At 48.5% G+C, this 26,961-nt stretch overlaps 1 protein-coding gene across 1 annotated transcript in view; it reads left to right on the forward strand.

Annotated features, from left to right (window-relative positions):
- The first annotated feature begins 930 nt into the window (after nucleotides 1-930).
- The window catches only part of GRAMD2A (GRAM domain containing 2A), a 32,997-nt gene continuing 6,966 nt past the window's right edge, over nucleotides 931-26,961 (forward strand). Inside the window, exon 1 of the mRNA XM_060005676.1 lies at nucleotides 931-987. Within this exon, the coding sequence (XP_059861659.1) occupies nucleotides 947-987 (41 nt within the window). The 5' untranslated portion in view covers nucleotides 931-946. The remainder of the gene's footprint in view (nucleotides 988-26,961) is intronic.

A 26,961-nucleotide genomic window follows, 5' to 3' on the forward strand; every position in this document is an offset into this window, starting at 1 on the left:
CCTGCAGCTGGGGAAATTTTAACAGCTTATTTGGACCAAAGATTGGAGAAGGCAGCAACAAGGCCCCCTCCCTCCTGCTCATGGGTAAACCAGGAGTGAAGTGGCCCTTGTCCTGCCCCTCCGCCTTAGGTCTTCCTGCAGTAGAAGCCCTTGATATGAGACCAAGTTCTGCTCCCAGTTTCCAGAATATTTGTGGAACCCTGGGCTCCCTTTGTGCCCCTTCTGTTTTCGAATGTCCTCTCTCCATGATAGAGCAGGGTCAAGGAAGGGGGAGAGGGTTGGGAATGGAACTAAATCTGGCTTGCACCTTTCCTCTCTCCTGACCACTCTGAAGGACCAAGCCTTTCCTGGTGGGGATAAGAGGGAAGGAGCCCAGAGGCCAGGTTCATTGTCACACTGAGCTCTTCTGCCTGTGCTTTGCTACTCGATTTCTGGCCATCTGCAGTCCCTTTCCAGACACCTCCAAAAGATTTTTGCCTGGGGAGGCACTGAAAAGTCCCCAACTCGGGAAAGCGCATGAAATCATTACAGCTCCGGAGCTGTTCAAATTTCGCACTGGTGTTCCCTACTCATGTCCTAACTTCTCTGGTGTGGAGAGAAATTGAAACTGCCTTGGAGCTTAGCGTTGGGAGGTTTTGGGAGGGATGGGTTTCTGCAAAGGGCTTCGGGCTCCGAGACTAAATGGCTAAAGAGGGAGAACCTGGAGCAGGCACCCAAGGCCCTCGCTGGGAAGGGCAGAGCGTGCAGACCCAGGCCGTCCTCCGGGATAGGATCCGAGCAGAGCTCGGGGCCCCACCTGGATCTGGAGAGAGGGAGGAACAACCAATGGGCTGCGCCCGTCCCGTGCGAGCAGCCAATAGGCGGTAGGGGGCGTGTCATCCGAGGCTGTCGGGAGTGGGCATTCGGTCGTGCGGCGCGGTCCCCGGCGCTCGCTGGAGGCTCCGCGATGACTGCTCTGAGCCCGGGCGAGGCCGCCAAGGCGGGCAGGTAAGGGGCTGCGACCCGCGGACCGGGCTCCAGGGCCCAGGGGCCAACTCGAAGGGACGCTGCCCGGCGGGACCCGGAGGCCGCTGCGCCTCGGCGCGTTCTACCCGCGGGGCAGGCGCTTCCTGGCCCTCCGGAATGCGGGCTTCACTCCAGAGCTGCGCTGCGCGGGCCCTGGCGCTTCCCGGGCTAAGAGGTGTTCGCGCTGGGGCAGGATGTCAGGCTGTAGGCGCTTCGCGCGAGGGGTTCGAACCTGTCGGATGAGGGACATCCAGGCGGTATCAGGGAGGTGGAGGGCACCCCCCCCCCACCTCGGGATACTTCCCGTGGTCCATCACCCTCCTCCGCCGCCGTCGCTGGGCATTCATTCATTCATTCCCCAGCCATATCGACCCCCAGTCCTGACTGCCCCCAACCCGAGGGCTGGCGCTTCCCTTCTGGCCCCCGAAAGGGTCAGCCTCTCTCTTCCAAACGGGTCTGTAGCGGCGCTTGGTTGCCCGGGCGGCAGCCTGGAGCTGTCCCAGGACGACTCGGCCGCACCCATCCCTCAGGCCCTTCGCCATCGGACAGGCTGGGGCCAGTCTCTCAGCCTCGAGATCTGTTCCACAGTAACCCTCGGAGGAAGGAAAGTTCTTGCAGCTGGGCAAGGGGCAGGGAGGCAGGGCAGGCAGGAGGTGATATTTCAGGTGGCAGCAAGAATTGTGGCCTCTGCCCCATGAAGTCTTGGGGCCCTGCAGGTAGGATTATTTGTGGAAGGCAGAGCCAGTGGATGAAGCTGTAAGTTCCTGTCCTTGCCCCAGTCCCAAAGCCCACAGCCTGAGCTCTGAAGGCTGGCCATCTAGCACTGGGGCAGATAGGGTGAATGTGGTGTGAGCTCAGTGCCCAGTCCACACAAGTACATGGAACTGGTGGAATGTTTTTGTTTGTTTGTTTGTTTTTTTAAGAAGATGTTGGGGGTAGGAGTTTTTTAATTTATTTATTTTTGCTGTGTTGGGTCTTCGTTTCTGTGCGAGGGCTTTCTCTAGCTGTGGCAAGCGGGGGCCACTCTTCATCGCGGTGCGCGGGCCTCTCACTATCGCGGCCTCTCTTTTTAGAGCACAGGCTCCAGACGCGCAGGCTCAGTAGTTGTGGCTCACGGGCCTAGTTGCTCCACGGCATGTGGGATCCTCCCAGACCAGGGCTCGAACCTGTGTCCCCTGCATTAGCAGGCAGATTCTCAACTACTGCGCCACCAGGGAAGCCCCCTGGTGGAATGTTTAAGGGCTCCCTCTGTCCTGTCTTCAAAGAGGCTGGTGAGGCCCTACCCCACTGGCATTTGCCCTTCTTTGCTTTGCTTGCCCCACTCATCCTTGCAGGAATCAGGCTCCTAGGGAATGAGAGAATGTCCCGACAATCCGTGACGGCTTTGCCCCAGTGTACACCTCCTAGCTCTGAAGTCTGAAGTCCGGTTCCTTTCAGAGCGAAGACTTATGGGGTTGCAGGGAGAGGTGGCATAGAGGGTGTCCTTCCCATCCTGCAGTGAGGGGGCCAGTATGCTCCTTCCGCAGTCCTCTGAGCATGCTGACAGACACTCTCAGGTCTGAGGTTATGGTTTGACAGGACCAGTTAAGCAGTGCACATCTCTGGGGCAAATGGGCAGATCTAGAGCGCATCATGTCAGCGCAGAAGCTGACAGAAGCTGCTCCTGAGTTTCCAGGAGCATTTCTGCTGGGGCCAAATCCAAGTTCTCCTTCCTGACTTGCCTTTGGGAGAATTTTCTGAATAGCCTAGAGGGGACAGCCCAGGTCCTATCCATGCCTTGTTGTTACTGGTTGCTTTGAAATTTCTGAGCTTAGGCGAGTCTTCAAAGCCTTAGTGCAGACCAGAAGGATCTGTGTGCCAACCCATCCACCTAGGATGACCCCCTGAGGCTGAGGTCAGCAGTACTCAAGATGGGCTATGCCAGCCAGCCTCCCTGAACCTCCTCCACGTGCCTGTGCTTGGGTGGGCCCCCCTAGTCCTTAACCTGGTTAAGTCGTGGCTTTGGCCCTTGAATGCCACATACCATACTTATCAGACCAGCATAAAGAGCCTGTCTCATAAGAAGTTCCTATTTTGCTGTGACCTGGGACAAGTCCCCTCTCTGGGCCTGCTTTGCCGTCATAAGGTAAGGAGATTGGATTGTAGGCTCCTTAAAGGCCTTCTCCATGCAGCCATTCAGTGACTCTGCTAACTAGCCTGTTTCCCCCTTGATTTCTGAAGGTATTTTATCTCTTTACCTAATTACTTCGTTGCTATGACTACCTATGGAAAGCCCATGAAGTCGAGACCCATGCAGCATTCCACTTTGGTGTCGAGTGTCTGAGTCCGGACACCAGAAAATAATTTGCTTTTCTCCTTTCCTGAGAAGTGAAAATAATTCCCCCCAATTCTGCAGCCATCTCTTATGCAAGGGTAAGTTTGGCAAGAAGTCAATCTTGGCCACTGTGCTGCTATTCACCTGGGCCACAGGGCACCAGTCTGTCACCACATGTTATCACCAACCTTTGAAGCTTTGATTAATTCCCCTGCTGTTTACTAACGTAGGAAAGGAAGGAGGAGGGGGAGGGCAGAAGCCCCCCGGGAACGGAGCTTCCTTTGTAATTAAGAAGTACCTGCCTCCCCAGGGAGTCCCTGCCAGCTACAGCGTGAAGGAAGGCACTGTTCCCACGAATATAAGCCTCCGCGGGGCAGGCTGGTGTCTCCCTTCTCCCCACGACAACTACACATTTTCATTAGTTTACAAATGCCTGGTCATAATTTAGGGCTGGAGTGTTTTAATAACCTGTGGAGGTTGAGCCGATCTTTAAGTCCTTGTCCTAAGTCAGAGTTTCCTCAGATGATGTTTAAAACCACTAGAAAATCACATTGTTAATTTTTAAATAGGACGTTGGTTTTGGCTGGGACTATTTTTTAAAACTATGAACTAAAGGGGAAAACATAATTTTTCGAGGCAGGAGCCTGCCGTGTCCGCCTTTGCCTGGCAAAGTAATAAAGCTATCCTAATCTATTTCACCCTCAAAAAAATATGGACTAAAAAGCATATAAAGAATTAGTTTAAATCAAATACAAATTGCTTTTCCTTCTGACGTTTTGACCTGGCACATCATGGTATATTAAATAATTGTCAAAATCATCCTGGTATTTCATTTCACCGGTGTCTTGGGGTCATCGTTGGTGGCTTAGGGTCAGAACAGCAGCATGGGTGGGATGTCTGAGCAAACAGCTGTGACTGGTTGTAAGAATGTTTTTCTCACTCCCTCGTGTAAAGAAAAAAAATTAAATATTTCTAATTTATGTTAACATTAATCAAATTATTTGAAACTTGCCCATAATCACCAGGGCCACACAAAATGTTATATTTTAAATAATTTTTGAATTTGAAGGACTATTCAACAATTTTGTTTTGAAATAACCTAGTGACAATACCTCAGAATCGATATTCATATTCATACTGGGCTTCTTTGATTACCAAACAAGTTGGAAATGTTTATATATTTAATTGTTACCTCTTTTCGTTGTGGAGAATTTCAAACACATACACAAGAAGAGTAGTATAATAAGCAGCATGTGCCCATCACCCAGCTTCAACAATTATCAAGTCATGGGCCTCCCTTCTCCCTCCCTCCTGGATTATTTTGAAGCAAATCTAAGATATATTATTTCACCCACAGTTATTTCAGTGTGTACCTATAAAAGATAAGGTCTTTTAAAAATATAACTACAATACCATTTTCACACCTGAAAAATAACAATAACTTCTTAAAATCATCAGGTAGCTAGTCGGCAAAGTTCCCACATCATCTAGTAAATGTTTTTGTGCCATTTTAAAAACTTTTATAAGGCTCCAAATGAGTTTTATACAATTGGCTGAAACATTGAATCTATATATCTGTGTCTCTAGTAGTCTCTTGTAATGTATAAATTCCCCTTCTATTTCTTCTTTTTTCCTTGCAACTTATTTGTCGGAAAAAATCTTTTTTTTTTTTTCCTATACCCTTCACCAGTTTGCTGGTGCTGTTTAAAAATGTTCCTCTGACTCCTGTATTTCCTATAGATTGGCAGCTGGATCTAGACATTGATCAGATTCAGGAGGTACTGAACACTTGAGGAAACACATAAGGTCTGGTTATTTCTCTTTGGGGCATGTTAACAGCCATTGATGATTATTTCATGTAAACCCATTATTTCATTAGGGATTGCAAAATGGTATTACTCCAATTCTATCACTCTTTCATTATTTATTAGCTTGAATATTTCTATAAGAGAAATGTCCCTTCTTCAACTATTTGGTTACCCCAATACTAGAAAGGGAGAATAAATCCTCAGCTCTTTCCTTTTATTTACAGGTTTTCAAAATAATGAGATGGGTCTCTAGTAATCACCAAAGGTGACCAATGAGTCATTTTGGTATTATTATGATCTCATGGATTTAAACATATTTGATGTGTTTTAGCGCACTGTAGACATTATTCTTATTGATGCTCAAATTGTCCCATCTTGCTCTATCTTCAGGTTGGCTCCTGAATACTTGTGCCATCACCACAGTCTTTTTTTATTTTTTTTTGCGGTATGCGGGCCTCTCACTGTTGTGGCCTCTCCCGTTGCGGAGCACAGGCTCCGGACACGCAGGCTCAGCGGCCATGGCTCACGGGCCTAGCCGCTCCGCGGCATGTGGGATCCTCCTGGACCGGGGCACGAACCCGCGTCCCCTGCATCGGCAGGCGGACTCTCAACCACTGCGCCACCAGGGAAGCCCCCACCACAGTCTTTGATGGCTTCCTTGTTTTCTGGTATGATTAGATATTTTAGGCCCATTTGTGTATTTCCTGCCCCAAATCTGGAATCAGCCATTTCTCTAAGGAACACTGGTTCCCTTTTGGGAAATTGCATGACCATAATCTAAGCACCAGGGGTGTTCATTGCTAGCTGAGTCTTTATTTTTTTTAAAGTCATCAGTTTTGAAGTTTATCTTTTAAACCCATTTGATTGCTGATCAAATTAAAGTTGTATTTCCTATCATTTTCGGAGTCATAGGCTATATTAAAAATATAGCACAGCAGAGTGACTCAGCCATACACATACATGTATCCGTGAAGAAACTTTAAATTATACTTGGCAGTTCTTTTAATAATCTCTCTCTCTCTCTCTTTTATTTTACATAATGAGAATTGAAGCCCGCAGGAATTGGCAAACTGTGGTCAGCAGGCCAAATCCTGCCCATTGTCTGTTTTTGTAAATAGAGTCTTACAGTCCTGCCCATTTAAAAAAAAAAAAAAAATCTAATGAAAGTGAAATATTCTCTTTCCGGAGACATGTTCCTTTGTTTAGACACAACAGTTTTGCCCCAAATTCCAGGAGTTCACAGACCTTCCCTGCAACCCTTGCCTGGATTCCACGGTCCATTAGACTGTCAACTGGGGTCCATAATGATGGAGGAAGACTTGGGAGGACTGGAAATAACCAGTTGGCCCCATGTAAGAGCAGCAGATGGGAAAGCTAATGGGTCTTGCAGTATCAGATCCAGGAGAAGAGAGATTAGGAGTAGTCATTGCAGAGACTCTGCACTGGTCACACCAGCAGTGAAGATCTGGTTTTATCAAGAAAGGAACATGATGTCAAAAGTTTGTTCTTTGGTGAAGGATCAGTAGATAGAGAGAGGTCCATCTGGGTGTTGGAAAGAACTTTCTAATAATCAGAACTTCAGTGACATACCTGATAGATCACAGTTACATGTAGGCGCACATTTTGAAATGTCTTGTGCCTAATTGCAACTTTACCCTTTTTTCACCCACTTGAATATTTACTTCCTTACACTAAGTTCCTTGATATGGATAACACTGAGTAAGGTTGTTTTATTCCCCCCTTTTAAGTTATTCTCGGTTACGTAGTTACTGTGATATAATAATAGGAAGAGCCTGAGCTTTCAGAAAGACCTGGATTCAAATCCTTGCTCCACAAGTTACTGCTGAGTTACTACTGGCTCTGAGCCTCCCTCTCTTCTCTATAAAACAGAGTCACATCTGGCCTACTTCAAAGATTCTCAGGCTGTGTAATGGCCTGGTACACAGTAGATGCTCACCAAAAATGAGTTTCCCTGCAGTTCCTCCAGTTTTGAGAATCTGAGACCAGGTCTCTCTGATGATTCAGACCCAGCTGTAAGAAAAGCTTGGTCTTTTTTTACTATTCAAGGTGCAAAGTTCATTTTTTAAAAATAAACTTTTTAATCTTTAGATAATTGTAGATTCACATGCAATTGTGTGAAATAATACAAAGATCTCGTGTACATTTCCCCCAGTTTTTCCCAGTGGTAATATCCTGCACAACAATAGCACAACCAGAAAATTGACATTGATATAATCCCTTTGACCTTATTCAGATTTCACCAGTTTCACATGCATTCATTTGTGTGTGTGTGTGTGTGTGTGTGTGTGTTTAGTTTTGTACAGTTTTATCACATGTGGGAATTTGGCAAAGTTCATTTTTAAAATCAAGGTTTCTTTTTCTGTTGGATTCTGAGGGTTTTCATGTAAGAAGCATGTTTTAGAAATTTGGAATTTAAGAAGTGTCTATTAGTTAACATTGCTGTGCCTTTGGAACAAGTTTCTTTCTTTCTGTGTCTTTCTCCTTTTTTTTCATTCTCTCACCAAATGAAAATAGTTTATTGTGATCGTAAAATTTAGGCAAAGTATACTACAGAAAATTATAAAGAAGAAAAGAAACACCTGCAATCCCAACTCAAGGAGGAAAATAATGTTAGAATTTTGGTGAGCATCCTTCCCAATATATTTTATAATACATGCTGTTCTATATAATGTTTTTTCCAATGTTCTATAATGCTATCCTTTGTGGTAGACTTATTTTGAATAAGTTTTAAAAAATAATGATAAATATCATTTTAATAGTTACATAGCCTTTCATTCTTTGAATAAACCATAATTTGTTCATGCCCTATTGTTTTTTTCCTCTTCTACAAGTGTAGTGAACTACACTTCAGTGCACATTCTTATACATTTAAATTTGTGTTCAATTATTTCCTAAGAATAAATTGTTAGAAGTGGAATTTGTGGGTCTGTTGAGTATCTACATACAAATGTATGTACGTTTTCACACACTGCCCTCTCACACAGGGGTGTGTGAGACTGCCCATTCAGCAACATGTTGATCAACAGTAGATGTTATTAAACTTTTAAGCCTTTGAAATTTAATAAGTAAAAATATCCCTTCTATTTTATTTTTAAATATCTTTATTATTTTTGTTGATTTTAAAAGTATTACACCCTGTTATAATAAGTTCAAACAAAACAGAAACTATTGAGAATGAATTCTTCCCTGAGATATAATCACTGTTGTTTGATATAGAACTTTTAATTTTATAAATGGGTTATATCTTGGTTACTTATATGTACTTTTCACTAAACAACATATTTTGGACTTTTTTCCAAATTAGCACATGCAGCTGTACTCTAGTCTTTTAGTCAATTGCATAGGACTCTGTTATATTGATAAAATATTATTTTGGTATTTCCACCTTTTCCTTCATACTTGTTAACTAAAGGAATATAAATTTTTGCCTACTTGTCCATTTATTTCCTTATACCAAGTTCCATGAAATGGAGTTGTAGGATCAAAGGATTTACATTTCTTAAATAATTTGATATATGTTAGAAATGTTAACTAAGTTTTAAGTCTCATCATGGAAAATAAGAATGCTTATTTTCCACATCCTGTAATATTGAGCACTATAATTTTTTTAGTGTTTACCAGTAAGATAGGTAATAGAGATATTTCTTTTTTTGTGACTTACCTGTTCATATTCTTTACCCACTTTTCTATTAGATTGTTTACCTTTTTCTTTCTGACTTGGACGAGTCATTATCATTTAAAAACACCAATCCTTTGTTGTTTACATCACCTTTTAAATTTTAATTAATTTATTTATTTTGACCACATTGTGGTATGTGGGATCTTAGTTCCCTGACCAGGGATGGAACCCATGTCCCTGCAGTGGAAGTGCAGAGTCTTAACCACTGGACCACCAGGGAAGCCCCCTGCCAGTTTGAATTTTGATGTACAAAGGTTTTTAATTTTTATGCAATTAAATCTTTTATGTGTTCTAGGTTTTATATCTTGCTTAGGAAGACCTTTCTCGGTATGTTAATATTCTCTTCTATTTTATTTTAGTTTTTTATTGGCTTAGAAAATATTTGGATGTTTAATCTACCTGGGATTTATTTTTGTGAATGGTGTGAGGTAGCCAGTTGCCCCAAGAACATTTATTGGTCAATCTGTTCTTTCCTTACTTATTTGAAACAGCTTCTTTCTTATATACTAAATTCTCAGATGCCCATAGATCATCTTCTAAACTCCCCTTATATTCTATTGATCTATTCATCTTTTCCTAAACTAGTAAGTATTTTAATTGCTCCAGCTTTGTAGTTTATTCTGACATCTGGTAGGGCAAAGCCCTTGCATGACATTTGGGATAAATTCGCTTCTTTAGAACTTTCAATCTTCCCACTCAGGAGCAGAGTTTATCTCTCCATTTATTCAAGGCTTCTTTCGTGTCATTTAAAAAATGTCTGTGATTTTCTTCTCATAAATTGCTCTACATTTTAAGAGTTTATTCTTGGGTAACTTACATGTATTGCCATATGAATAGAATCATTTCCCCAAATATATTTTATAACTGTTTATTGCAGGTCTACTGAGAAACTATTGATTTTTATATTGATCTTGTAACCACTAGAATAACAATTAACTCCATGAGAGTGTATTGTGTGTCTATCCTTATCACAGCTCTGCCTAGCCCATGGCCCAAATATAAGAATATCTGGGCCACTTTCTTATGATTTTTCCAGTTGATGACGTATCCCCTAGTTAGTTTATGTTACCATCTTTCAAACAATAATCATTGCTTTTTATTGGGGTGGCCAAAAAGTTCGGGTTTTTGGTAGGACGGTAGGAAACCCGAACCAACAATTTGGCCAGCCCCAATAACGTATGAACCTTGGATTTCTTTTTCGTGCTTTTGTGCAATGGCTAGAACTTCCAGAACAATGTTGAATAACAGTGGCGAGAGCAGGCATTCCTAGGGGGTTTCCACCAGTTGGACAATCTGGGGTTCTCCCTGGAGGGAGGAGAGGGTTCTCCCTGGGAGCTTACCAGGACCCAGTAAGCTCTTTAAGAGTAGGTCATCACCCGGGAATCCGAACCCTTAGACGAGCACGGCTTGGGAGAGCCCGGTAGCAGAAGCCTGTGGCAGCGCGCGGAGCTGGACCGTCCTGGGACGTCCCAAATCCGGGCCAATACCAGGTTTGGGTCCCGGAAGGGGTGCGGGCTCCCTTTCCAGGGAGCAGAGGTGTCGGCATAGTTGCTGTTTTTCCAATAGCCCTCCAGTCTACGCAAGCTTTTGCTCTTCCGCTTACAGACGCATCGCCCCCGCCAAGGGGTGGGCAGGGCAGGGCCGGGCGGGCTGGCGCGGGGCCCTGCGGTGCTGGAATTCTGGGTGTGGCTGCGCTCTCGGCGCCGGGTGGCGCTGGGCTCTCCAGCCCTTCCAAGGGCTGGCGCAGAAAATGGACTTGTGGTTCGCGGGCTGCGGCAGAGATGCGCCAGGGGTGAGGAGCGTCAGGTGAGGATGGCTGGGGAAGGCTGGACCAGGCGGGGAAGCTGCGGGCAAGGGCAGCACCCACTCCCTCCCCGACTGTGGACACCCCGCCCAGGGAATCAGGAGAGGGAGGTACAGTCCCATGCCCCAGAATCTCCGTGGTCTTTCACTGGGAGGAAGGCAGGATCCGAGGTTGGTGGGGCGCTGAGCTGGCCGGTGTCCTGGGCTGCCGGCTGTGCTCGGCAGCATCCTCACTTGTGCTCAGACGCCTCTCCTCACAGTCCGTCCCTGGGATGCAGTCAGCAGCGTGGGAGAGAGAAAGGAGGGGCAGGCCTTTAGCACCCGAGTCTGGATTCAGACCCCCAGTAGGGCACCAAAACGGTCCTGGCTAAGGCTGCAGATCCCCTCCTTGTTGCTAAAGTTACTTAGACTGCCTTCCAGTCCTCCCGCTGTTTGGCCTCTCAGCAAACTTCACTGCTTTCCCATTCCTCCTTTTTGAAGTACTCTTTCGGCTTCCATGACAACCTATACACCTGGTTGTTTGTTGTTTTTTTTTTTTTTTTTTTGCGGTACGCGGGCCTCTCACTGCTGTGGCCTCTCCCGTTGCGGAGCACAGGCTCCGGACGCGCAGGCCCAGTGGCCATGGCTCACGGGCCCAGCCGCTCCGCGGCATGTGGGATTCTCCCGGACCGGGGCACGAACCCATGTCCCCTACATCGGCAGGCGGACTCTCAACCACTGTGCCACCAGGGAAGCCCCACACAGTCTTCAAGTGCTGTAATTCTTGAGGTCCCAGGCTACTCTCCTTCCCCTCCCTCTTCCCCATCCTCCTAGTGGAGATATAATTCACACACCATAAAATTCATCCTTTTAAAGTGTGCCGTTCAGTGGCTTTTACTGTATTCACAAAGTTGTGCAACCATCATCACTGTCTAATTCTGGAACAGTTTCATCACCTCCAAAAGAAACTCTATGTGCATTAGTCACTTCCCATTTCCCCTTCCCTCCAACCCCTGGCAACTACTAATCTACTTTCTGTCTCTGGATTTGCCAATTCTGGACATTTCCTGTACGTGGAATCATACGATATGTGGTCTTTTGTAACTGGCTTTTCATTTAGCATAATGTTTTTCAGGTCCATTCATGTTGTAATATGTATCAGTACTTCATTCCTTTGTATGGCTGAATTATGTTCCACTGTATGGGTATACCACATTTTGTTTATCCATTCATCAGTTGGGTATTTGGGTTGTTTCCATTTTTTGGCTATTATGTTAATAAATATCATAATTCTATGAGCATTCCTTTTTTTAAAAACTTTAAAAAACTGAAGTGTAGTTGATTTACAATGTTGTGTTAATTTCTGCTGTACAGCAAAGTGGTTCAGTTATACATACATATACATTCTTTTTAATATTCTTTTCCATTATGTTTTGTCACAGGATATTGAATATAGTTCCCTGTGCTCTACAGTAGGACCTTGTTGTTTATCCATTCTATATATAATAGTTTGCACCTGCTAATCCCAAACTCCCAATCCATCCCTCCTCCACCCCCTTCCCCCTTAGCAATCACAGGTCTATTCTCTATGTCTGTGAGTCTGTCTCACAGAGAAGTTCATTTGTGTCATATTTTAGACTGCACATATGAGTGATATCATACGGTACCTGTCTTTCTACTTCTGATTTCACATAGTATGATAATCTCTAGGTCCATCCATGTTACTGCAAGTGGTATTATTTCATTCTTTTTTATGGCTGAGTAATATTCCATTGTGTATATGTACCACATCTTTACCCATTCATCTGTTGATGGACATTTAGCTTGTTTCCATGTCTTGGCTATTATAAATAGTGCTGCTATGAACATAGGGGCGCATGTGTCTTTTTGAATTGTAGTTTTGTCTGAATATATGCCCAGGAGTGGGATTGCTGGATCATATGGGAATTCTATTTTTAGTTTTCTGAGGAACCTCCATACTGTTTTCCATAGTGGCTGTACCAGTTTACATTCCCATCAACAGTGTAGGAGGGTTCCCTTTGCTATGAGCATTCTTGTACAAGATTTTGTGTGCACATATATTTTCAGTTTTCTTGGGTATATGTACCTAGGAGTAGAATTGCTGCATCATATAGTAAACGTTTAACCATTTGAGTAACCACCAAACTGTTTTCCAAAGCAGTTGCACCAATTTACAATCCCACCAGCAATGTGTGAGGGCTCCAGTTTCTCCTTATCCTCACCAGCACCTGTTATGAATTACAGTCTCTCGGGGGTGTGAAGTGGTATCACATTGTGGTTTTGATTTGTATTTCCCTGATGACTAATGATGTTGAGCATCTTTTTGTGTACTTATTGGTCATCTGATATCTTCTTTGGAAAGATGTTTATTTAAACATTTGCCCATTTTTAGTTGGATTATTTGTCTTTTTATTTTTCAGTGTTGAGTTCTTTAAAAAGATTTTAACTGTGGTTAAGAAAAACACATAACATAAAATTTACCATCGTAACCATTTCTAAGTTCATTTGTACAGTTCAGTAATGTTAAATATACGTATTCATATTGTTGTGCAACCAATCTCCAGAACTTTTTCACCTTGCAAAGCTGAAACTCTATACCCGTTAAATAACTCTCCATTCCGCCCCCCTCCTCCAGCCCCTGGCAACCACCATTCTACTTTCTGTTTCTATGAATCTGACTACTCTAGGTACTTCACATAGGCGGAGTCATACAGCATTTATATTTTTGTGACTGACTTTTTTCACTTAGCATGACATCTGCAAGGTCATAAGAGTTTTTCATATATTCTAGATACTAGTCCCTTATCAGATGTATGATTTACAAATATTTTCTCTCATTCTATGAGTTTCCTTTTCACCTTCTCAATATCATTAGCAGCACAAAATCTTCTAATTTTGATGAAGTTCGATTTATCTATTTTTTCTTCTGTTTCTTGTGCTTTTGGTGTCATAGCTTAGGAGACCATTGCCTAATCAAACAAAGATTTACACATATGATTTCTTCTAAGAGTCTTAGCTCTCACACTTTTGAGTTATTTTTTGTACATGGTGTGAGATAGGGATCCAACTTAATTCTTTTGCACGTGGATGTCTAGTTGTCCCTGCACCATTCGTTGAAAAGACTATTCTCTCCCCTGTTGAATCGGTCTTGGCACCCTTCTCGATAGCTTCTCTTCTTTATGTACCCACTTTCCCTGGGGGATCTTCCTAGCTCCTGTACCCAACCATGGGCCAATAACTCAGAAATGTATCCCTTCAGCCTGGACCTTTCTTCTGAGCTCCTTACTCATATGTAACTGGATATCTCCACTTAAATGTTTCTCACACATGTTTAAGACTGAACTCATGATTGTTTCCTTCAAATATGTTCTTTTTCCAGTATATTTTCCCCTCTTTTGTCTCAGCAAAACACAGCAGTATCCTGCTTGCAATCCAGAAATCTAGAGTCAGGTTTGACACTTCTTACCTTATGCCCCACATCCAGTTGATCACCAAGTCCAGGTTGGTTCTGCTTGGAAATATATATTGTGAATCTATCCCTCAACCTCCATCACCACCACTGCCACCAAGTCTGAGACCTCATCTCTCTGCTGGAATACAGTCTCCTAACTGGTCTGTCTCCATGGAAAATTCTAAATATATACAAAAGAGGAGGAGAGTTGTAGGAGGGACCCCCATGTATTCATCACCACCAACTACAATAACCACCGACATCAGGTTGTCCCTATTTCATCAGTACTCATCCTGTGCTCCCCCTGCCCCACACCCTTTGGATGACTTTGAAATAAATCTATGTATTAGAGTGATCTGTGACCACGCCCAGGGGTGCCAGCTCAAACAGACGCTGCTCCGTACTCTTTAACGTACAAAGTTGACAGTGTATTTCCCTTTAAAATCCCTTCATTGGCTCCTCATAGCTTTTCTTCTTTTCTTTCTTTCTTTTTTTTTTTTTTTTTACTATAAACAACTTTATTCATGGACTTTCATATAAGTATAAAAGTGATGGATATTAAAATCACACTTTCACATACATTTTCCAGAAAAAGCCAATTCCTGTATATACTGAAATCAGATATCAAAATCTGGGGGCCCAAAGTCCCCAGAAGAAACCAGTTGCGGGGGTAAGCAGCTATATCTAGTGTCTCCGACTCCATTTCTGCAGCGCAAAAGGCCCCCCCATAGTTGTTTTGTTTGTTTGTTTGTTTGTTTTTTGCGGTACGCGGGCCTCTCTCCGCTGTGGCCTCTCCCGTTGCGGAGCACAGGCTCCGGACGCGCAGGCTCAGCGGCCATGGCTCACGGGCCCAGCCGCTTCACGGCACGTGGGATCTTCCCGGACCGGGGCACGAACCCGTGTCCCCTGCATCGGCAGGCGGACTCTCAACCACTGCGCCACCAGGGAAGCCCTACCCCCCCATAGTTTTTTTTTTGTTTGTTTGTTTGTTTTTGCGGTACGCGGGCCTCTCACTGTTGTGGCCTCTCCCGTTGCGGAGCACAGGGTCCCGGCGCGCAGGCTCAGCGGCCATGGCTCACGGGCCCAGCCGCTCGGCGGCATGTGGGATCTTCCAGGAACGGGGCACGAACCCGTGTCCCCTGTATCAGCAGGCGGACTCTCAACCACTGCGCCACCAGGGAAGCCCACCCCATAGTTTTTAAGAGAATGACAAAAACCCTTACTGGGGCCCACAAGACCCTGCATGATCTAGCCCTGCCAACCTCTCCAGCCTCATTGCTCATCACTTCACTACTCACCTCTACCCTCCAGACACAAAGGCTCTGTTTATATTTCTCATACGTGCCACACACATCTGGCCTCAGGGCTTTTGCACATCATAAACCCTCTAATAAACCCTCTACAAGGACCCCTTCCCAACACCCTCCAATCCTCCCCACCCCGACCCTGCCAGCCCCTCAGTCTGATTAGCATCCATTGGCCATCAGTGCAGATCCTGCTGCTTCGGGGGGTCTTCCCCACTCTCCACGGGTGACTCAGGACTCCTTGACAGAGGTCCTCCTAGGACGCTGTGCTTTGCCTTCGTAATGTACATTACACAGTTATAATTATGTATCCGTCTCTATAAATATTTGTTTCATGTCTGCCTCTCCCACCGGGCATTTTGGGGATAGTAGCATGCCTTATCCCTCTTCGTGTACACAGCACTTACACAGAGCTGAGCGAATACAGGCGTTCAATTGGCATTTGTAGGATGGAGGCAGAGGGGCTTCTGCCAGCCTGTCCTGGGATTGGGGTTTTTCTGACCACGGAGAGCCAGTGGCCATCTGCCCCCTCACCCAGTTCCTGCCTAGGCTTTGTTATTCTCTCAGACAACATTTGCTTTCCCTCCTGGCTTGAGACTTTCTTGCCCCTTTGCAGAGGAGTAACTGAGGCCCAGAAGGGGAGAGTGGCTTCTCCAAGGACCCACAGCAGTGAGAGGTACTTCTAGGCCTGCGTCCTGTCTTCCTGTCCCCACGCCCAGGCTCTTCCAGGACACTGAGCCTGCTCGAGACTGCCTGTGCCCTGACAAGAGCCAGGTGGGTCCCCAAAGCCAGAGTGATTCTGAGCTGGGTGTCCCCGGATGGTTGGAGTTGGGTATGCTGGATGCTACCCATGGATGGACAGAGCTGACTTGTCCCGGGAGTAGCCACACCTCCAGGCAGCCTTGAGTGGGGGTGAGCATCTGAGGGTGTCTGTGGGCCCTCCCCTCAGCCTGCCCGGCAGAGGGTGGCCCCCAGGAGCACAGGGGTGCTCTGTTTCTTCATGAATGCAAGTCTGTGTTTAGACCTGAATGACCAGCTTCTTGTCTGGAAACAGCCAGGCCCCGAGTGGCCTGCCAAGAAAAAGTGGTCTGTGACCAGGTCCAGGGGTGCCAACTCTCACAGATGCTGCTCCAGCGGTGGGCACTGTGGGAGGAGGCCAGCAACAGGCAGGTCACTCTCTGCAGAACCGATTCCCTGCTCCATCGTAGCCGGGCTTTGTAGGAAATCCTGCGTATCCCCGGGAGCAAAGCTTCCAGGTTTCAGCCATTTGTCCATCTGTCTCCCTGGTGACTGTTCTCACTCTGCAGGTCTTTGAGCTCTGGCCAGGAAGGGGGCAGCAACTGCTGGCCTCGTACCTCTGGTGGAGAGAGAAGAGAGGGTGGGATCCTGAGTATGGTTGGGCCTGAGCTGTGGGAGGACCTCTGGGCCCCAGGGGATAGGACACAGTCCATGGATGCCACCCAGGTGTAAAGAGGGCCCTGCCCGCTGCCACTGTCCCAGGACATGTATGGAGATTTGCGGGTGCAGTGGGGGGCCCGGTGGTGTTCCCATCTCTACTTCCCATGGGGAGCTCACCTCTGGGCATCCTTCAAGGGACATGATGGGAGGGTAGGGGGGCAACTCAGCTCTCAGTGGTGCAGGCAGGGGTGGGAGGCCCAGTGGGCAAGGCTGTGAGAACCGGCCCCCTTCCCCAGGGCTGGGCGGTGACCTGTCTCAGATCCTCACAGTGGCCCTGACCATCTGCAGGCCAGAGAAAGGATTCTCCTCATTTTAGAGAGGAGGGAGGAGACTCAGAGGGAGATGCCTGGGGGCCACCCGGAGGGTCAGGGGAGCCAGAGGCAAACTTGAGTGAGTTGTTCTCACTCCAGGCCGCGCCGTGTGTTTTGTGGGACTCTAGTTCCCTGGCCAGGGACCGAACCCAGGCCCTTGGCAGTGAGAACGCAGAGTCCCAACCTCTGGACCTCCAGGGAATTCCCTTACTCCAGGTCTTATGTTGGCATCCTGAGGCCCCACCACTGCTAAACAAACTACACAGAGGGGTTTTCCACAGGGAGCGTTTGTCTCTTCGGTAAACAGTTATGGAGCACTTACTGTAAGCCTGAGGTTGTGCGAGGCCCTGGGGTAAGAGATGAATATGACAGTCTAGGGGGGAGACTGCCGCATCAACAGGTGATGCAGCAAAGGAGGCTATCTGAGCAGAAGTGGGCACAGGGAGGGACGGCTCTGCTCTCCCTGGAGGTACAGGCCGGCCAGGCTTCAGGGAGGAGAGGTCCTGGGGGGTGAGAAAGAGGGGTCCCTACCTCGGGCAGCAGCAGCTTAGCTGAGCAGGGCCCAGGCAGACCTGGGAGGGGGGGCTCCTTAGCGCGGCTCCCGAGGGCAGGAGAAGCGTCAGCCTGAGCACTTTGCTCCCAGATTCTGTCCGCATGAGGAGCAGGGCCTTTCTGGTGTGCTGAGAGCCCAGGCCTGGGTGGGAGGTCAGGGAGAAGGGAAAAGGGCTTGGGGCCCTTTAACCAGGGCTGGTCCAGTCAACCAGGCAGCTTGGCTGCCGAGAGTGGGAGATGGGGCCAGCCTTGCCCCTGGCCCTCCCAGCTCCCATTGGATGGGAGGACCCAGGGTTTCTGAGATCCCTGTAGGTAGAAGGAGTTCTTGTTAGCACCAGCGCTCAAAGGGGTCCTTGTTCAGGCTGGATCTAGCTGCCCCCAGAGGGCTGGGCCAGCCCACATCTTCCTAGCAACTAGCTCATCCAGTGTGTTTGGTTCTTGGGGTAAGGGAGATAAAGGCTGGGGGGTTCTGATCTAGGGAACCCCACTTCCCAGAAGGGCTCCCACATGATCATCTCAGCCCAGTAGACACCCCCTCCATTTCCCCTAGTCCCCCTGTACTGGGCCTGTGGGGAGAGCAGGGGCCTGGCCCTGCAGCAGGGAGAGCTCTAGGAAAGGGCAGAATTTGGGTCCCTCGAGCGCTCCAGGCACGGTAGAAAGAGTGCACACTTTCAGCCAGACTGGATTTTGAATTCGAGCTCCACTGCTTTCCAGTTATGTGGTCAGGAGCAAAGTGCTTTACCTCTGTGGGCCTCAGTTTCCTCATCTGTGCAATGGGAATGGTGCATCTCTCTTGCATGACTAGAACTGGACTGAGATTAGAGGAGATCGTGAGCCAGATCCATTCACCTCCTTCCCCCGGGGGGCTCCATCGTTAATGGGGCCAGACTTGGGCTGAACTTTCTTCAGAGGCTTCTTCCCTTTCTTGGCGCATTGCAGGTATGGTACCCCCAGATGTGGGTATCAGCCGTCTATGGAGTCCTGGCCCTGCCAGTGAACCCAGCTGAGCCTCCCTTCTTCACCCGTGAGGTGTTAAGTTGTACTACCTGCCCCACTAGTTGCGGCGAGCGGGGTCTACTCTTCGTTGCGGTGCGCGGGCTTCTCATTGCGGTGGCTTCTCTTGCTGCAGAGCATGGGCTCTAGGCGGGCGGGCTTCAGTAGTTGCAGCACTTGGGCTCAGTAGTTGTGGCTCGCGGGCTCTAGGTCGCAGGCTTAGTAGTTGTGGCGCACGGCCTTAGTTGCTCCGCGGCATGTGGATCTTCCCGGACCAGGGCTCGAACCCCTGTCCCATGCATTGGCAGGCGGATTCTTAACCACTGCGCCACCAGGGAAGTCCCATCATGTCTTAAAGGACATCACATGTGTGCCCTCGTTTGTGGTCTTCGGGCAAACCAGGTATGGGGGTTTTTGGTCTTGGCTGCAAGGGCCGGGGCATTGGGAGCAGATGGAAAGTCAAGGAGCTGCCGTGGGGAGCGGACCCTCTTCGCTGTCTCCCAGGGCAGGGCTTGGCCTACGGCCCACGGCCCACGGCCCACCTGCTTCTCTCTTCACTCTCTTCCTCATTCTCGACCCAATCTCCAGGTGCACCCAGTCACTCTGGCCCAGCACACCTGCGGCTCTCTCCTGCCTGTTCACTGCCTTTGGCCCACCTCCTCCACCTCCCGTATTTCCCAGTTAGGATTCATCAGAAAGGGATCCTGATGGGCCAGCTCAGCTTTTCATTCTTTTTTTAAAAATTTTTATTTTAATGTGGACCATCTTAAAGTCTTTATTGAATTTGTTATAATATTGCTTTTTCAAAAAATATATTTTGGTTTTTTTTGGCCGCAAGACATGTGGGATCTTAGCTCTCCGACCAGGGATCGAACCCGCACCCCCTGCATTGGAAGGCAAAGGCCTAACCACTGGACCGCCAGGGAAGTCCCTCAGCTTTTCATTCTAAAGAGGGCGCTGGTCAGCTTGCGGGTGGCTTTGCTCGGGTCTGGAGCACCCCCGTGGTTCTATCCTGTAGCCCGGGTCATCTGTACAAACTGGGCCTCCACATTCCCTTTCAAAGCTGCCACATGTAGTAAAGGGAAACGAAGCATATTCCTGGCCCAGGGGTTCTCAGACCAGCTCCTGGGAAGTAGGGATTGTGACTAGGCTGAGCACCTGCCCCACCCTGAGTCCTTTGCCAGGGCTGCTGAGCAGGACAGACGGATTGGGGCCCAGCATGTGGCCCCCAGCTCAGAGCCACACGCCCTTACACTCAGTATGGAATTCAATTATGGGATTCTCTCCCCTTCCCTGATGGGTGGAAAAGGTGAAACTTGTCCTTGTTGTCCTAGATATGGATTATCAGCTTAGAAAAATAAAAAGTGAGGTGCAGCCTCTATGTAAGAAATAATAGAGTTTTTTTTTGCAAAAGGATATTGCCTTTCCACTTCAAGTTTCAGTGTATTGACGACGAGCCTGACTCTGTCCACGTTATTCCAGTTTCCCTGGGGGAGAGGTCTTGTCAGCCATTTTCTGGGCTGTACTTCGGGCCAGTGGCCCTGAGAGAAAGATAGGGGGGGCTCTTGGGCAGGACACAGTGTGGTTCAGGGCTGGACGCTGCCACACGGGAGGGCTGGCCTTACTTCCTTGACAAAACTCAGGAAATGAACTCTGCGACCTTAACAGATGAAGGAAATCTCTATTAAGAGCGTGATTCCCTGTTTTGCCAAGGATGTTCCTGGAACTCCAGAGGGCCGGGTGAAGGCACAGGAGGGTCAGAGCCCCAGGTCCGGAGCCCAGGTGGGAGGACTGGCCTCAGAGACCAGGAGGTATGCGTCCCCCTCTGAGCCCCAAACAAAGGAGGGGTTTAAAATCACCCGAGAGCTTTTAAAAGCCTGAGGCTGAACCTCATGACCCAGCAATACCAACCCTAAGTGTTTACTCATAGAAACGAATATTTGTGTGCACAAGACACAAGGTGCTGAAATGTTTATAGCAACGGTTTTGTAACAGGCAAAAACTGGAAACTCAATAGTAAAATGCCCCTCAACAGTAAGATTAATAAATCAGTTGCAACATGTCCATATAATGGAACTCTAAACATTAGTGAAAATGCAGTTTGCAGCCACACAGCAGTGTGGATGAATCTCACCAGTGTGTTGCCGAGTAAAAGAACACGTACCACGTGATTCCATCCACAGAAAGTCCCCGAAGAGCCAAAGACAATCTGTGTTGTTGGAAGTCGCGTAGGTGGTTCTCTTTGACCCGGGGGTGGGGGGTTGGGAGTGGGCAGTGAGACTAGAAGGCGTGGGAGGGGCTTCTGGAGGGCAGCTTCTCCGGTATGCACCGTTTGTGAAATGCGTTGCACGGTTCACTTACTTTGTGTGCACTTTTCAATATGTAAATTACACATCAGTAACAAGTTAAAAATATATAGTTACCTAAATGCTACCCCCAGAGGTTCTGATTTAACTGGTTTGAGAACAGAGCTCAGGGATCATTTTTCTTTGGTTTTTTGAAAAGCTCTACAGGTGATTCTAGTGTGTACCCGGCAGGCTACCCTTCTGAGTTAACAGGATGGTCTTTTTTCTCTGTGAAGTAGGCGGTGAGCTGTGTGCTGAGATGTAGAGGTGGGGTGGGGTGAGGGAGCCTGGGGGAATCTGGAGGCGCCCCAAGGTCTAGGCTGCTGAGCCCCAGTGGTGGACGTTCCTTCCAGGACACGCGCCCTCAGCTCCCTGTCCCTAGATGGCTCTATTCGCTGTCTCTGGCTTTGCACTCTCAGGGGCCTGCTGCTAAGATGGGTTTTCTTTCCTTTTTTTGGCCGCTCCACGTGGCTTGCGGGATCTTAGTTCCCCAAGCAGGGATTGAACCCCGCCTGGGCAGTGCCAGCGCGGAGTCCTAACCACTGGAACGCCAAGGAATTCCCTAAGATGTGTTTTCTGTTTGGAAAAGGTCTCTCCTTGGAGCTGATTGGGACCCACGTCCTGCAGGAGTGGGGGGAGCTGGCCCTGGCCTTGAGAAGAGATGACAGGACCCACAGGACACTCTAGCATCTCAGGTGTCAACTAGAAGACAACTTGGGAGAGTGTGGACATCCCCCTGGGGGAGGAGACACCTGAGGGGACCCTCCAGTGCCCACAAAGGCCCAGCTGGCTCCGGCTGCCAGGCCTGGCCGAGTTTTCTGCTTCAGCACCAGCACCAGCACCAGGAGCGAGGGGAGGGGTTGCCCTGTGGTTAGGGAGGGTTCTGGTGGAGGGGCTGGGGAGTGGGTGGAGCTGCGACAGCCCAGCGGGGTGCAGCCAGTGAGCACTGCTGTGGGGCTGGGAGGGGCCCAGCCTGTGCTTTTCCCCAAACACCCCCTCCCATCCCTTCTGAGCCACTTCACCCTTTTCCGTATGTCCTCTGTCTCCCACCCAGGCTCCTCTTTGATCAGTCAGCCGGCGTGGATTGAGTGCCTGGCGCTGCCGGGCCGGGCTGTCTGCCTGCTCCACAGGCCGGGGCTCCCGGAGGGGAGGGCCCATCTGTGGGTGACCCCCCTCCACTCCTGTCCACCACCCCTCCCCTTCCTGCTGGGCATCCATCGTTCTCTGTGCCTCCTTCACTCTTACTGCCTGGCTTTTAAAATTTTTATTTATTTATTTATTTATTTTTGGCTCCATTGGATCTTCGTTGCTGCGCACAGGCTTTCTCTAGTTGCGGCGAGCAGGGGCTACTCTTCGTTGCGGTGCACGGGCTTCTCATTGCGGTGGCTTCTCTTGTTGCCGAGCACGGGCTCTAGTCGCACAGGCTTCAGTAGTTGTGGCACGTGGGCTCAGTAGTTGTGGATCGAGGGCTCTAGAGCGCAGGCTGGGTAGTTGTGGTGCATGAGCTTAGTTCCTCCGCGGCATGTGGGATCTTCCTGGACCAGGGCTTGAACCCGTGTCCCCTGCACTGGCAGGCGGATTCTTAACCCTGAGCCACCAGGGAAGTCCCTACTACCCGGCTTTTTTTCTCCCCTCCTCCCTCTTGAAGTGTCATCGTGTCCCTTTCTCTGTCTCTCCTTCACGCATTCATTTAGCAAACATTGGGCGCCTGCTGTGTGCTGCTGGTACAGAGATGTAGAAGACACACCCCTGGTGGAGCTCAGATGTCTAAACAGACAAGCACAGTCTGGGTGGTAAGGGCTGGAGCAGCAGCGTGAAAGAAGGGACCAGGGACCATAGAGGAGGGATGACCAGCTCTGCATGGGGGAAAGCTGGGAAGGCTTCACAGAGAAGGTGATGCCTGATCTGGGCTTTGAAAGACGACCAGGGAATTCCCCAGGTAGATAAGTATGGCAAGGAATTCCAGGAAGAGCAAACATGCAGGGGTGAAGGGCTGCCGCTGAGCTGTAGGGGTGAGGCTGGAAAGGAAGCAGGAAGGTCAGGAAGGCCAGGTAGGAGGCAAGAAGGAACTACAAGAGGAAAGTCAGCAGGAGGGGGGCAGGCTCAGATCTGGGCCCCAGGTGGCTCTGTTGGCAGTGTGGGTGTGGGAGAGTGCCAGGTGTGGAAGGGCAAGGCTGGGGGCAGGTGTAGTTAGGAAGCTGTTGCCAGCATCGAGGAAGAGGATGATGGTGGCCTAGGCTTGCCTGCTGTAGCAGGAGTGGAGACAGTAGATGGTACGGTGGGTCGGGTGGTGCCAGGCTCTCGGGGCCTTGGCGGTTGACTGGTTGCAGCGGTGGAGAAGAAGCGTGAGTTGAGGACTCTGGCTTGGGTAACTGTGGAGGACGGGGCCTTTCAAGGGGAAGCAGATTTGGGGGGATGATGCTGAGCTCACTTTGATGGATTCGTCTAGATGGCAGGCTCTGCCGCTCTGGAGGGACGAGGTGTCACATTAGGGATTTAGGTGGGGGAGTATCTACCTGGTGTGGATATTTTGAGCCCGGGGGAGGCATCCAGAGCGGAGTGCATGTGTCAAGTGTCCCATGAAGCTTCGTCTGTGAGGTCCCTAGGAAGCAGCTAGACTCAGCCTCTGTGGGTCTTCTCTGCACTGCCTCTCTCTCCCTCTCCTAACCTCTCTGTGTCTCCCCTTTCCTTCTTTTTTTTCCAGCTGTGCTGCTTGGCTTACAGGATCTTAGTTCTCCGACCAGGGATTGAACCCGGGCCCTTGGCTGTGAAAGTGCGGAGTCCTACCACTGGACCACTAGGGAATTCCCTGTGTCTCCCCTTTCCTGATGGGCCTTGCTTCTCTCCCGACGTCTCTCAGTGCTGGCTGCCCATCCCCTCCCTCTCAGCAGCCCCCTGGGCTGGGCAGGCTCATACTGGGTTCCTGGGGTGATAAGCTCAGTAAGGAATGAAGGAATGGGCAGTTAGCCTGAGTTCCCACTGGGGCCAGCAAGGCCTGAGGGCAGGGCAAGCACAAGTTGTGTCCTCTGGATCAGCATCTTGCCTTTGGACTAGGCTCAGCAGAATGAAAGGGCCTCATCTGAGGAATTTTCAAACCTTTTCTACCCCCTTTAATGTCCAGCCTACTGAGCCTCCCGTGCTCCATCACCCTCATGACAATAACGACATTTTTTTGTGGCTTTGATTGAAAAAATAGATACGGTTTTGAAGACCCTTGATATTAACTCCATAGTCTGCACATGGAGGTGTGATGGGGCTGGATGGGCAGCGGGTATGGTTCACAACACACATAGCAAGAGCAACTAGGTTGAGGAAGGCTCTGTGGGAGTGGACAGAGACTGCCGGCAGGGGGCGGGGACCCAGCCTGGCCCCTCACTCTCCAGCGCCCTGCTCTTGCCACCTCCTTCGTCTGGGTCAGGGCCCTGTTGCTCCTTGGGTGGACCCCACCTGCCTGGTTCTGTTGGTGAATTCTCAATGACTATCACCCCAGACCTAGCTTTTCCTCTGACTTTGCTCCCATCTCTTTATTTTTACTCATCTAAACAAATACTATGGGAAAGAAGACGAATCAGTAGAAAGTCTGACTTGAAGGTGATTTTGAAAGCAGTGCATTTTGGCCATAGCCAGGGTCTCTGTATCAACAGCATTATCAGGACGGCCCGGAGGGGCTGATTTTAATCGATGGACATGAAGGATTGGCTTGTGACCATCATGTTCATCACACGAAAAGGGGTTGCTTTGAGTTTGAACATATTTGAGTCATTTACCCCAAGGGACTCCTGTTTTCTTACCGTTATTTTTTCATGGAGATGCTGTGGGAATCGTGGCAGCCTTTTTTTGTTATTCTCATGGCCCATCTCTCCTCCAACCTCTGTTCTTGATCTCACTTACACTGTCCACACAGTCCTTCCTCAGACATGTCACGTCACGAGTGCCTGTTGCACGCTGGCGGTGCCCTAGGCTCAGGGGCTGCGATGTTGCAGGAGGCGTCCTGGAGCCCCTGGAGGTGGGCAGTTAGAGCTCACACACAGGTGCCTGAGAGGGAGCCTGGGGTTCGGGGCTGAGAGCCTGCAGTAGGGCTCATCACTAGGCTGGGGGAGGACTGACAGAAGGCGCCCCTCTCTGAGGTCACATTTGAACCTAAGGATGGGTTGGGTTTAGAATCTATGCAAAGGCGTGATTATTACGCAGGGTTAGATGATGGAAGCCAAGCAGGATTATAGTCCCACCCAGCTGGTAAGGCTCAGCTTCCTTTTCTCTGGGAGTCCTGCTGTAACTCTTTCACTCTGTGTGTCCTCTGAGCTCCTGCAGCCCTGACAACTCGTATCACACTTTCCAGTGCCTGAGTGACAGGCTCCCTGCCTCTGAAACCATGATCAAGTTCCTCCTTCTTCCTCTTGGGGTCTTGTTTTATCCTTGGTCCCCAGGGCTGGAGTGTGTTCCTTAGAGCGGAGCCCACACCCATCTCCTCCCTGGTGGCCCCGTGGGCTCCTGGGCTGTAGGGTTCAAGGTCTCTAAGGCTCGGTGGTTTGACTTGTACACACTCTGCCTCAGGGGCCTCTCTTATCCTCAAAGCAAGAAAGAAACAGAGAGATGAAAGAGAGAGATGGAATGGGCCGCACAAAAATTAAACACAAGTACAGCAACAATACCACAGAACTGAAAGGCAAATGGGGGAAGTATTTGCAAAAATGATAAACTAAGGATTAATCTTCTCAACAAAGAAGGTATACAAATCAATAAGAAAGACATGAAGATCCTTATAGACAATTCACAGATGAAATCCCAGTGGTTAATATGTATTTGGCAAAAATGTTCAACCTGTCAATAAGCAGAAATAGAAATGAAAACAATATATTTTCGCCTATCAAATTTGCAAAGGTGAGAAAAAGATAATACCCAGTGTATGGCCTGGATGTAGGGCAACGGGCACCCTCATATAGTGCTGATGGCCATGCTCGTTGGTAGAGCACCTGGAAAGCATTTTGGAAGTGGGTCTGAAGATCCTGAGAAATGCTTATTCTCCATCCACAAATTTCACTTCTGAGAATCTATCCAAGGAATGAATAGGGACATGGGGAATTTCTCATGAAATTATGTTAAGCAAAAATAGGGCATACAAATTATATGATATATAATCCCACTTACGTAAATTATATATTTATGCATAAATGTTTTCTTTGGGTGATTTTGGGGGAATTTTTTTCTTATGGGTGATTTTTGATCATAATGCTTTATATATTTTATATTTCTCATATTTTCTATAATAAGCATTAAAAAAATCAAGGGGGAGAAGTCTCTGCGAAATGTGTTATGATGGACCCAAATAAATTCAGAAATTAACTTTAGGAGTCAAAGGGTCACATCGCTAGCACAACCTGTCACTTTGAAAGATTCAGGACATACATGATATGTGCACCAAAACTGACCGTAAGGTTGAGGACAGAGGTAATCAGGCCACATGGCTGTGGTTGGGCTCATTTGGTGGGTGAGATCACCTGGCTCTTTGCTGTGTGACACTGGGTACAGCCTGTCCCTGGCAGGTCTCAGTTTCCTATCTGTACAATGGTAGGGTGGGAGGAGGGTCAGATTAATAATCCTGGAGGGGCTTGGCAGATCTTGGCTAGGCAGTAACTCTTCTTTTATTTATTTATTTAATTTATTTTTTAATTTAATTTAATTTTTAAAAATATTTATTTATTTTGGCTGCACCGCGTCGGGATCTTTGTTGTGGCACGCGGGATCTTTAGTTGCGGCACGTGCACTTTTAGTTGCTGCACGCATGTGGGATCAAGTTCCCTGACCAGGGATCGAACCCCGGCCCCCTGCGTTGGGAGCGTGGAGGCTCCCAACCTCCTGGGATCACCGGGGATCACCGGGGATCCCCGGGGATCCCCTGGGATCACCGGGGAAGTCC

The sequence above is a fragment of the Delphinus delphis genome, chromosome 2 (genome assembly GCF_949987515.2).
Source record: "Delphinus delphis chromosome 2, mDelDel1.2, whole genome shotgun sequence".
Classification (NCBI taxonomy): Eukaryota; Metazoa; Chordata; class Mammalia; order Artiodactyla; family Delphinidae; genus Delphinus; species Delphinus delphis.